Genomic DNA, 13,360 nt, shown 5'->3' on the forward strand with positions numbered 1-13,360 from the left:
TCATTTGATTCATTAATGTGAGGATGTTCCAGCCTGACATCCGCCCTCACTGTACAAACTGTCAGCAGTGTTCCAGCCGTGGACGGCTGTGTTTCATAACATAAATGAGAAGTCAAGAGGTTGGTCACATTGTTCCACTTTGATCACCAGAAATAGCCGCTGTTCACTCACAGGCCGACGGGAAAATATTAATGATTGTTCATATTCAGAAAGTGAATGACAGAAGTGAGACAGGGTCTCTGCCATACCCTGAAGACTCATTGTGGATCAGTTCAGGGTCCTGTGTTGCAGAGCTGCTTTGGAGACATAAAATGCATAATTTAACTGTGAAAAAATTTCCTTCCATTTTCACAAATCAGCTGTTGTCATGAATGGCAGTAAAGCAGCTCACGCCTCAGTGTTGGCTTCATGTGTTCCCATTTAAACCAGCGCAACTCATCTGTTTGCTCACTGTGTGACAGGTCTTTGATGAAGCTCACAAACAAAACTCAAAAACAGAAAAGCATATGTAAGAAAATTGTAGAACATTTTATTGAACTGACATTACTTCAACACTGGAACACAGAATTAAACTTTCCCTGTGTTTTAAAGAACTTAAGACCACAAATGAATCCAACATAAGGCAAATGTGCATGTCAAATTTTCCAGGTCAGATGAGAAAAGAAGAGTACAATCACGACAGCTGTATGCATAAAACACTTGCACACACAGCACAAGTAAGAGTTGACTTTGGATGACCGATCTCACGCACGTGCCGGCGGTTGTGTGCTGCTTATCGTCTGAATATTCTCTTCCTATGTGAGATGATGGTCATCTAAAAGAACACTTGGACATTTGGGAAATCTTCCTGTTTGATGACTTCGTCAGAGCCAGATGAGAAGATGGAAACCAGTATCATCTTGGTGTGGTTAGAATAGAGAAAGGCCTGGGATGTTTAGCCCAGCTTAGCACAAAGACTAAAGGAAAGCAGCTAGCAGCTAGCCAAGAAACTAGTCTGACTCCATCAAAGGTCCTGAGTAGGCCTGATGCTTTTTAATTATATTAAATTCAAACTATAGTTCAGTCTTAAAGTGAGTGTTTGGCAAAAAATAATCTCTCTGAAACTATAATTCATAGTGCATAAGTGCATGTACCTTGTAAAATGCATGGTCAGCTCTCTGTTCTGTTGCTGGCTCCTTAGCAAACTATAGTAATCCTGCTAACTGTGCTAAATAGATGACACCATCTGAGAAGTAACATGGAAAACTCTGGGTTTGGCTCTGAAAAGTCATAAACAAAGGTAACGACTGACTTTGTTCAAATTATTCAAACTAAATACTTGTTAGCTATCATTTGTCTGAATTTGACTTTTGACAGCGATAGCCCTTCAGGTAGCATCTCAAACTTCAATAAAGAGACCCGACTTGACCTGAGAGCCCGAATGATCTGAATAGACCCATGGATATTTAGACCTGAGCCAAAATGAGTCTGCTTAGATTGGTTAGGTATTAGATATATTTACCTGGGAATGGAACAGGAATACACCCAGACCCAATTAGACAGAACATTATTTGGATCTAGCTTGGTTCTCAGTTATCTTGAGAAAAGTGGACCAGTGAAGACCTCTAGTTTGCACTCTAGCTCTCAAGATGGAACATTTAAATGTTGGAATTGCTGCTAGTTGTATTTTTTCATGTTGGACTGTTGCACAGTTTAGCTGTGGTCCGGTCTTGATGCTAAGCTAGGCTAAACACTTCCTTCACACACAGAGATAAACTAGAAATCAACCTTCTGTGACTCGACGGCAACAAGCCAACCTCGAAAGATTTCTCCCAAGCTGAGCGTTCCTTAAATATTATGGCACAACTTGTCTATGCACACCGACAAAATAACCATTCAGAAGTCGGCTGAAGCATACCTCAATCTGGCACTGCATATGAATGAAGCACGAGTAGTCCACATTGTTACACAATCACTCAAAAAGCACATGTCACTGTTTCACCAAAAATAATACAGAGAACATCTAGCATAGTCTTCATCACCCATTATTAGTATTGTTTCCCAAAGTTGTGTTTTTTGAAACAGCCAACACAAAGGACAGCGTTGTACCAGTTCATTAGCAACTATGACCTGAAGATTAACACCCTCTACGAAACTGACACGGGGGAAACATCAGACCTTAACCTCATGGTAAGGTTCCTAAAATGCATACAGTAAAACTATATTCCAAAAAAGAAGACTTCACAATAACAGTGTTATACAGAAATACAATAAATCCAAAGGGTTTTCAGGGGACAAACACACTGTGACCATCTGGGTTCTGCTTACAGTGGATATCTTTCTTGAGGTAATCACTTCTGGGGTAAAGGAATGGTAAAATGTTCACTTTATTTCAGAAAAGCTAGAAGAAATCAGATTTACCATGAGAAATAATAGAGGGCCTCACATACGAAACAACAAAAACACTACATTTCCTATTATTACTGTATGCAGACACACACACACACACTTACTATGTCGCATTTCCACGTGTACAGTACACTAAACTACGAAACAACGTTGAAATGTAGGCGTTATTACAGAGAGATACTGTGGCTTACATTCACATGGTTTCTCTGAAAGGGTGAGGAGTGTATGCTTCCTGTGCTCCACAGATGGCGGCGGGGTCAGGTGGGAAACTACAGGCAAAAATGGAGGCACATTCCTCTCCTGAGGCAGAGGGGTTAGGGAGGACTCTTTTTTTTCAACTTTTTTCCTTTTTCCTTTCCCTTTTTTTTTTTTACGACAAACTCTCACACCTCTTCAGCAAAGAATCCGGAGGCCTGGGATAGTAGCCGGTGGTGCAGGGCTTGTCAGGAGAGAACCTGGGGAACTTGTAATCCAGAGGGAGATCTAGAAAGAGCAAAACCAGACAGGAGAGTCAGCTGCAGGTTATCTACTACATGCACATGGTGTTTGATGCACCACTGCTGCTGAAAAGCAACAGCAAATGTTCAAGAGTAGTAACTGAGTTTTCAGTGGAAAAGCAGACTTTGTTCTAAACAGCAGGTAGTAATCACTCAGGCCAGAGAATGTTGGACTCATTTGTTTGATCGTTTGCCTCCAAAGAGACAGCTCTAGTCGAAAACAGTCATAAACTACAAGCCTGCAAGAGTTCTCAAACAGAACCCTCCCTAAACACATTTTTTATTTTAACATAGAAATGAAGTACTGTGGTCCAGATCAAGAGATTAAACTAAAAGGAAAAATATGTTGTTCGTAGTGGGCAGTTTATTCATTACAGCAGCTGTGGGTATGTTCCAAAAGGTCAAAAGAACATGTCGGTGGTGGTGCAGGGCTTGTCAACACATCCAGTTCTCACTGTCCCTTTTCAGCCATGTGCATCATTCTAACAACGTTTTCTTTCTCGACCTCTTCATTCTTTTGCATATGTGGAAGGCTTGCCGTGAGAGGGGGTTCAGTGTGCTTGAAACAAAGTACAGCTTCTGAAATCCCCTCTCCCCACACGTCTCCTTCGTCAGAAGTGCATCGGGTATTTTCTGCAGTGGTCGGCCAGGTGTGTGCAGGGAAGACAGTATGCACAACTTCTCCATAAACGATGCTGGACTCGACTCGACTCTCTCAATAATGGCCTGAGTGATGAATGAATATGGACCTTACTGAAGCTCACAGTGTGACTTGTTGATATAGACTCACTGACTTGATAGTAGTGACATTTTTCAAATAGCAACCTGTCATGCAAAGCTGCCAATGAGACAAGTTGTATGTCTTTAACTACAAACTGTGTAAATGTTGCATTCCTGCTGACAATGTTTTGAATAGTACCGCATTTTTTGTATTGATGACCTTTGTTCCAGGCAACTATCTGTACTGTAAGACATCATTTACAAGAACTGTCTGAAATGTCTGTATTTAGCTGATTTCTCAGTTCTTCTGTAAAACTAAAATACTGCCAAACCAAACTGTCCAAAAATGAGGAAATGGAGACTAAAGTGTTGTTTCGTCAATATGGCGATGATTAAAAAAGGTGAAACAGGAGTCAGTTTAGTTCAGCTTCAGTTTAGGTTTTTCCAGGCCCAGGTGCAGACCAAGAAACTATACGCCTTGAATAAAGGCCCCAGTATACTTAAAAATAACTGCTCGTCAGATCATCAAACCATTTCTAAAACTGTCCAAAACAGGATCTGACACTCGATCTGACACATAATGCAAAGCTCAGGGGGCAGTGGGACACAGTCAGGGGGTGGTGGGCTACAGACTGTTTTACAGTGAGATCCCACATTACCGCTGTGAAGAAGACCCGCCGCTATGCTGACTTTGCTTTATTATACAGAACCAAACAACGGCGGCTTCAGAAAGGAAGCAGTGCGCTGAGCAGGTGAAAACGCTTTTGCTTTAGATCTAGTTCATTTCAAGCATACTGAACCCCTAAAGCTGTCGGACTTGAGTTTCAGTCAAACTGTGGTGTGCTTGGTGTGCAGTCAATGCAGTCTGTAAAATGCAACAATATATGCACACGTCATGTTAACATAAATAGTGGTAAGTGTCACTGATTTCCTGGCACATCGTTGTAAACGCCTGCACTTTGAGCGAAGCACTAAGCCAACAGATTGCAACATCAGTGCACAAATGTGAAAGCAGACCAACACACTTAGGGAGAACTGGAGCAATCTCGTCCAAGTTCACACTCAAACAAATGATCCCAGTGTGAAAAAAGTCCTGAGCTTGTTATATAGGAGACTGGTACCATTTTCCCAGGAACTGCTCTGCAGCAGTGGTGGTCGGAGTTAATTCTATCTTTGGCTGCACATCTGCATCTGCCCCCTGATTTGATTCTTGTGAATATTTCCGTGTTTGATGTGGGAATAGAGATTTTAACCACTAAATGTTTAACAGTGGATTGTGTTTTCCTGTTTTTACATCATGATTTTAATTCTCAGTCATGTTCTGTGGGACACATGGGTGCACTTACAGGAATACACTGGTAAACAAATTCACATCACTGTTTTGTTTTTGTCACGACATTTATAAGCTGAGGAAAGTGAGTGTATTGGAAATTCTCCTTTATTTACTGAGCTGCATAGAAAACCACTGGATTATATGAGATCACCTTGCCTCATTCCCTGTTATAAAAAACTCTGAATAATGTACTTTAATGTACTTATGTGTTGCTTCCCTCAGTACAGTAGTCATATCATACATATTGCTCTGCTGTTCTGCTCTCACTCACTTTCCTTTTCTTTAATTCAGTGTTAAGTTACTGTCAATGAAACTCAACCGTTCCTGCATAGATGCTTCATATTAAAACTCTACAGGACAAAGTGCGCACTCCCTGCCTTTCCTGGTGGACTTCTAATTCAAAACATTTGCACGAAGCATAAAGTTTCACTGACAGCTGTTAAACAAAAAATGGTATACTATATCGGACGGGTGGGGGACCTCAGGCCTCCGGGCCATAGACGTAGCACAAGACTGTTTGATCTGGCCCAGAAGGCAATTCATAAATACAAAAAAGATTTACTCTTCTTCAGTGGTAAAGACAATAAAATAGCAGATAATAGTAAACTATAACATTCTTCTGAGTGGTCCCTGAACGCATCACGTGTGTAGCGGTTGACATCACATCAATGAATGTCAACGACGCCTGTCAAAAAAAAGAAAGTAGATGCAGAGAGTTGAACAAACAGTCCTTTTTTGTAGAAGTAAAACTTAAGTCAGTGTGTGGGGGCGAGCTCGCAGTGATGAAAACTCTAATCTGAAGAGTCATTAAAGCTTGAAACCTCCAGCCAGCTACTCATCTCTCTGCCACTTGTATGAAATAGTTCTGGTGGCCCCACTGAGCATGGCCCTTGAAGGATTTTATGACAACTGAAATGGCCCTTGAAAGGAAATGGTAAGGAACTATTTTCCTTGGCCCTCGATAGGAAAATGGTTCCTTACCCCTGGTATATATAATGGTTTGGTACCACTGGTGAGTTTAAGTGACTGGAATTATTTTGTTACTGTATGTCTGCTGCTTTAACACTGCACTGCAACACTGTGCGCACCAGCGTTTTGCCTCCGTCCACATACCTGCTATGTGCTCCACGCTGGGGATGGCCATGGTGCTGTATTTGTGAATGCAGTGGCAGCACCAGGTCAGTTTCTGGCTTTCCTCGTCCCCTCCTCCGCTTCTATGTACGTCGACAAAGTAGGAGCCCCACTGATTGGACACGGCGGAGGGTGCCTTCATGCCCTGCTCCTGTTGAGACAGTCCACACAGACCAAACTATGCAACTGTGTGTTAAGATTCATTTTCAGACAAGTGCAGACCTGATAAAAGGAGAAGGGAATTCGACTCTGAGCATGGGGAGTATAGCAAGACTTCAAACTGGCTTTAACCCAAGCAGCTTTGAGGGTTATTTTGACTACTGCATGAATCATTATTTCTGAGAAATCCCCCGCTCTCTTACTCATAAACACTCACACAACATCACTGCATTTTATAGGCAGAACGGTCTGAGGAGAAGCGATGGTCGTGACAACAGGATGCGGTCTTTAAAAGAAGGATGTGATAAGATACAAACCTCACTATCTGAAATGATAAATTAGTGCTTTGCACAATATCTGCTAATGTAATCAGAAACTGCTCAGAGAGCGGTTAAAAAAAAAATCTGTGATCATCAATTTATGATGGAGATTTGTACCAAATATTTCTAAATATAACATTTGAAAAGGAACCAAAAAACAGAACAAAGTAAGATTGCATGAGGTATTTCTGAAAACGGAGAATCGAGCTGGAGCAGAAAGCTCTGATCTAATTCAACACAGATGACGGAGATGAAATTCATCACAACAGATACTGAGCAGTCTTTAAGCTCCATATACTGCTTATTGTGTGCCTACCTACAGAACCTCCCCCGCAGTATTAAGTGCATGCATGGGAATTAAACCACTGCAGGGTTGCTGCCATGCACCATAAGACGGGGTATTTGAGATAATGCTGATAAATGAAATAAAAGAGGGTGAGCCACAGGAAAGGGAAGTCATCTTTCTCGCCAGCATCAAGATTTAATCTGCGTCAGTGATGCTGTTCTCATCCGGCTCGAGCTAAGGGAGCTGATCTGCAAGATGGAAATGAAGAGCTGATACGGCTATGTTACGCTTCTTCAAAATTCTTCATCTTTAAAATGATTTTTTTTAACCCCCCTCCAAATGAATGTATTGACTTTCAGGAACACGCCACATGATTACAGACCTCACTCACTAGGTTATCTGACCATTCAGCTCCCCCTACAGCGATTATCAGCGATTATGCACTTACAGAGAGGCTCGGCAAATGAAGCGTGAGGAGGGTGGTGTCTTTTATCTTAGCCTTTCCAAAACCAAAACACAAGAGCAAAAGGGTAAGGCAGTGTTTCTCAATCCTGGTCCTGGAGTACCACTGCCCTGCCTCTTTTAGATGTTTCCTGCTCCAACACACCTGATTCAAATGCTCAGCTCGTTACTGGGCTCTGCTGAGGCCTGATAACGAGCCATTCATTTGAATCAGGTGTGCTGGAGCAGGGATACATCTAAAACATGCAGGGCAGTGGGACTCCAGGACCAGGCTTGAGAAACAGTGGGGTAAGGAATGGATTAAGCTTAGTCAGTTTAATACCAACAGTACTATTGACTACATTAGTATGTGGGGATATAGTTTAAAAAAAGCCTGTTCCTGGCCAACACGTCCGCTGTGTTGTGTTTTCCCGCTGTGTGAAATCAGTTTTGGCTGACATTAGCACTTCCAGTGGGATTTGGAGTTTACACCTCAGCAACCCCAGCCAACATTATGAGACGTGTTAATTAGGCAGAAGGGTTAAAAGCATAACATTAGAAGTGAAAACCTATTGTTTAACCTTTTATAACAAAAACAGAAAAGTCCTATCTTAGATTTTACCGCTATCTTTAAGCCACAACACAAGACCAATGCTGTTTATTTATCTCCATGTTTTCTATGGATGGTGACCTTTTGCCTGGGACATGTAGCCTAGCATAAACTTTTAGCCTCAGCCACACGTACCCCTGTGGGACACGCTGCCTCAGTCTTTCAGCATTAAATCACATATATAGCAATCGAGTGAATATTAACACCCCTTTCACCAGATTCTTGTTTTAATTTGAGTCAGCTGGAGACATTCAGAGCAGCTCAGGGACGGTGTTTTCAGCTAATGCACGGAGCTAACATTAGCTTAGTTGGCTAGCTGCAGCTGATAAAATGTGGACAGGACTGGGGGCTTTGGATGATTTAACATGAGCACGGCTGGCTGTAATTTCATGTTGAGTAAGAGCTGCACAGGAATAAGGAGGGCTGTCAGGACACACTGGCTCACATTCTTTCCTAATATCCCCAGTGACAAATCTACCACACAAAATCACCACATCACTCGTAGGAATAAACGTTTCCCATCCCTATTTAGCACAAGCTTTGAGTTGATTTTCAATATCTCTGCTAAACCTGCTTTTACTTTGTCTTAATCTGCTTTTTGCTTAATTCGAGCTCAGTATCACCACTACAAAGGTGATTTTTCTCTTATTCTGGAACATTTTACCAGTTTTCATTTGAATACAGCCACTTTCACAAGACACCATATAGACTTGACTGCATCTGTCAGCTCTTGTACATTGTTGAAAGGATGATAAAACACACCGAATCCCAAAGAATGACTGCTGGTCGATCAGAGGAGCGAGCGATACATTACCATAACGCTCTGTTATCTTGTTTGTTACTTAAACATGATCTAACAGGAATAATAGCATGACAGTTATCTGGAAAAAATCCTTCAGTAAATGAAAAAGTCTAAAAGATACAGATAAGAGTTCATAGCCGGGGGTGAACAACTATGGTGCTCACTTATTATTTAAAAAAAACAAACAAACTGTGTCACTCACAGACTTCATGTATGTGACCTGAGTTCATCTCTGTTGGTGGTCATGTGCTTGTTTTCCCTTCACATTTGTCTGAAGGAGCCATTTTTAACCTTTGCCGTCAACTTGTCCGTTGTATTATTCAGCGAGTGCACATGACGCAACTATTGGCAGTGGAGGTCCGTGGCCTCTTCTCCTGAGCCTTACCCTGACACCTCATTCATTGCTTTGTTTAAATCTGAGTTGCTGTTTGGGGATTCCTGATAAGTTCAGCGCAGCCACCCACACAACTGCACAAGACTGCCATTCTTGGGTCATTGAGACAGCAGGTGCTCCCATGTGTAGATGACTAAGTTCTCAAGAAGTCTGAAGCCTGTTACAAAAAAGAGCGCTATCCTTAGCGTGGATAATTTAATTTGAAGTTTGCAGGAAACCAAATTCAGACAGTGCAGTCCAGTTAATCCACACAGTCAGGCGATTAGATTTTCCCCATCTGACTCATGACCTAATTATAAACTAGTTGTTTCAGCCTTCTCCTGTAGTTTGACCCAGTCACAAAATCTAAAAAAGCTTTATAATTTTAGTTAATTGTGCTCACATTCTGCATATTCCTAAACAATGCTGTGTTTGCTCATCAACTCATCCATGCATGCATCCACTGTCTATCACCTATCCAGGGCTGCACTGCAGTGGCAGCAAGCAGTCAGGAAGTCCTTCTCTTTAGCAACGTCTTCCAGCTCCTCCTGGAGGATCCTGCAGCATTCCCAAACCAAATGAGATATATAATCTCTCCAGCGTGTTCGTGGTCTATTTTGGGGTCTCCTACTAGTTGCATGTACCTATAAAACCTCCAAAGGGAGGTGCCCAGGAGACATCCTGATCAGATGCCTGAACCACCTCAAGTGAGTCCTCGTGACCTCGAGTTCCGACGTCTGAGCTCCTGAACATATCCCCAAGACTGAGCACTAGAATGAGCACTTGAGGCATACATTGTACAGAGGGCAGTAGCTGTAGTTGGTTTGGTGCAATCCAGCCCCGGCTGTGTTCCCAGATGCCAGCAACTATTTTGGTGATTACAATGTTAAATTGATTGAGAACTGCAACAATAAAACCCAAAATTGTAATTACCCAGAATTAAGAGTCTTGGACAGCCCTCTGTATTTTTGAAAAAAAAACAAAAAAACAAAACAGCTCTGCTCTTGGCCTTGGAGTTTCTTGCCAAAAGATGTGCTGACTCTTCACTTTTTGACTGTCAGAATCAAAACATCCTGCTGATTAAAATCGTCATTTGCTCTGTGAGGACTGATATTGTATTCTTATCCACAGCATTTCCTTAAAAGTCTCCACCTATTCAGAATTGCACTCCTATAATGTTGTCAGACTCACGATGGACATTAAAAAAAAGGATCAAAAATGATAAAGCAGAACCAGAGATATCGTCTTTTTGATGCCACAGATTCTGGCACCTGGCACCATCACCACCCACAATGCAACTATACCAACAATCTAACCTGACTGCAGACAGGTTAGTCAGAGATTGGGGTGTGTTATGGTAGCAGCGTCTAATGTAGCCGGGAGCTTCTAGCCTGCAGCAGAGATGAGGATTGGGTTCCAGAGGTCTGGTAAGCTCACTTCTTTCTCACTCCACACCCCCACATTTTTTTTCATTTTCAAACTCGTAGTCTTCAGACCCACCTGATACTGACTCAAGTGACATCACTGACACAAATGATCAGATTTCACATGGCTCCCTCAGAAGAAAATAAAGGCTCTATACAACTTTTTCATATGTGCATATTACTCCCCGACAGCTGGAAACACACCTTGACTTCCTCTTTAATGTGTCATTTCTAGATGGAAGTTAAACACCTGATATGTTGCACTGCCCTCCATCTCATCTTCAAAAAAACAGAGATACAAAAGAACTTTATCGGCATGCAATGGCTAACACAAAGGGTATCCTCCGGCATTGGGCCACAGGAAGACGAAGACATTCACAGAGTTGGTTGTGGGGGTTGGGGCTTGAAGGGTGGACGTTGAGTCAGGGTGGGGGAACGGCTCCTAAACGGAAACAGCTGCTTCAGTGAACTCACCTCAAACTTTCCCTTTTTCTCCAACGGCTCCACTTGGGCCTCATTGGACAAAGCAGCGTCGCTTTTCGGGACGCCCTCCCCCTCCATTTCCTCCACGATCATCACTGTTTCCCACTTCCCAAAGCAGCTGGCAGGGAACATGTCCGACCTCATGCTATCTCCAAAATACACGACCTGCAGGATAAGGAAAAAAGAGGGTGACTGAGAGGACGGCTTATTTACATTCAAAAGCTACACAACAGTTTAAGAGCAGTGGTTAAGTTGCACTTAAGCTGAATTCTTCTCTGAGCAGCAGTCAAAGTCAGATGGCATATGTCTTATGGCCCCCCAGGTTAACTAGACCAGACACGACAAGCCTGCAAAACTCATCACAATCTCTTTGACCATCACATCTCTTTTGTCCTCCGCGTCTGGAAAGACGAGCAGGCTGAGGCAGGCTTTACTGAGACACATTCCAAGACTGAAGTACAGGTGCAGGCGGCTCAAAGCTTTAAATCCCATTTATTTCTATTCCCTTCAAGAGGGAAAGGAAATGGAGTGAAAAGTGGAGAATGCTAGCGATTAAAATGACAAGACACACAAGTCCGCAGATACTCTGAGCACCAGCACACCAGTAAGAGGAGGCTAAAAAGTGAAGAGCCCACGACTTCACCGAAAGATAACTATTATTATCTGCAAATCATTTGTGAGTGCATTCGATTCAGTTTTAGATTCTCAGATTTATCTCTGACCATTCCAGTCACCAGCTGGTGTCCATTCATTTCTGTACTGTAAAAGAATAATTTAGCAGACTCCTGAAGGATACTTGATGAGTGTAACCTATTTGAAGTGACTCCTGAGTTTGCACTAGTTTCTGTCTAATAGGAAGCAGGTTCATGTGAAAAGTCCTCACCTCATTTTTATAGCATGCTTTTCTGAGCTGTGGGCTGGAAATCCCAAATAATGAGCAAAAGCAGACTAAAACACTCAAAAGCTGAGGAAATGCAAAATTGGTGATTATTCTCTGTGGGTACATCACTTCAACTGACTCACATCAAAAATTTCAGCCCTTGTTATTTAAAACAACTCTCAGCAAATGAAACAACACCCAAGTAAAATTCTAAAAGTCTTTTTTTCTGAGCTACAGTCAACACCATATGTTGATTAAATTAGACCTTGCATGTACACTAATGCGTGTACAGTTTAGCTGTAGGGGTAAAAATCTACTCTTTATCATCAGCTGAAATCTTTAGGGTGAACTTGGTAACACAGAGAGACTAAAGTTTCATGTAAACTGTTCCTGGATATCATAAATACTGATGACATGACACAGATGCCTGTTTGTGGGACTAAATCAAACCTCTACAGGAGTCAGAAGGCCATAAAGAGGATGTAAGGCATTCCAGTAGCTGTGTCTCATCCCTCCCCCTCACAGAGCTGTGCTGTGTCTCAGGCCAACCCGTCCACATGTAAACAAACAGCCGGGCTAATCGGAGCTGCCGTGGGCTGCGCCTGTGGGGAGGGGGCTGCGGGAATCACATTTCCACCAGACTTTTGCCAGAACTGCCCACAGCTGGCCTTCGTACCCTAAAAAGCCCCACACCTCTCACTGCTCAGCAGCACCGCAGCCGGAGTCATGGGATCACTATGATAAATATTTACAGAGGCCAAGGATTCCAGCATAGAGGCAACGCATCATAGAAGAGATCCGTTGTGGATGGATACAGCTACATTAACCTCTGAGCTCTGCATGAGGGAAACCATGTGATCAAAAAGTTTCCCCAACAGCCCCATTGGAGGACCATTTAATGAATGAATTCAAATGGGGTAATAGCTTTCTGTGACTCAATACCAGAACTGTAGACTTGAGAGGTCTCAAAAATGAGGACTTGAGACTTGACCAAGTCTTGTTTACTGACTCACGTGAGACCTTGAAGAAAACAGGAAGAATAGAAAATGAATCAAACAGTGACAGGCAGGTTGGATATGTTGAAGGACTAACACCACATTTACACCTGATATTAAACTGGGATCTGTATCTGGATATGCTATCCAGATAATAAAATCTGAGCTTGCCTTTGTGTTTACACCTGGTATTATTAACTGTGCTCTCGTTATTCTCACTGACATTGGATCTCTGTCCTCCAGAGCAGTAAGTTGTTGAGGGGAAACACTGTCCACTACAAACTCTTAGTAATTTGTCCCCTCTTGTAAATTCAACAAATGTAGTACATTAAGTTATTCCTTTATAGCGTCAGTTGGTCCTGCTGTGTTGCAGTGCCAGCATGACTGGATCAATGACATGCCTTAATAATAGCAGACCAGGTGCACAGATGAGTGTGATGCACATCATTGTACAGTTACTGTATATCATTCAGTTCATTTTTTACACAGCTCTGTTGAATAACACACCTTTTTGTGCT

General features: G+C 42.4%; 1 protein-coding gene across 2 annotated transcripts in view; it reads right to left on the reverse strand.

Annotated features, from left to right (window-relative positions):
- Positions 1-509: 509 nt before the first annotated feature.
- Positions 510-13,360, reverse strand: part of nt5dc1 (5'-nucleotidase domain containing 1) — a 63,885-nt gene continuing 51,034 nt past the window's right edge. For both annotated transcript variants that reach the window (XM_041958272.1, XM_041958271.1), the window contains 3 exons: positions 10,959-11,132; positions 6,052-6,220; positions 510-2,871 (listed from right to left, as the gene is read on the reverse strand). In XM_041958272.1, coding sequence (XP_041814206.1) covers positions 2,759-2,871; positions 6,052-6,220; positions 10,959-11,132 — 456 coding nt within the window. In that variant the 3' untranslated portion in view covers positions 510-2,758. The remainder of the gene's footprint in view (positions 2,872-6,051; positions 6,221-10,958; positions 11,133-13,360) is intronic.

This window comes from Chelmon rostratus, chromosome 18, assembly GCF_017976325.1.
Source record: "Chelmon rostratus isolate fCheRos1 chromosome 18, fCheRos1.pri, whole genome shotgun sequence".
In the NCBI taxonomy this organism is placed as follows: Eukaryota; Metazoa; Chordata; class Actinopteri; order Chaetodontiformes; family Chaetodontidae; genus Chelmon; species Chelmon rostratus.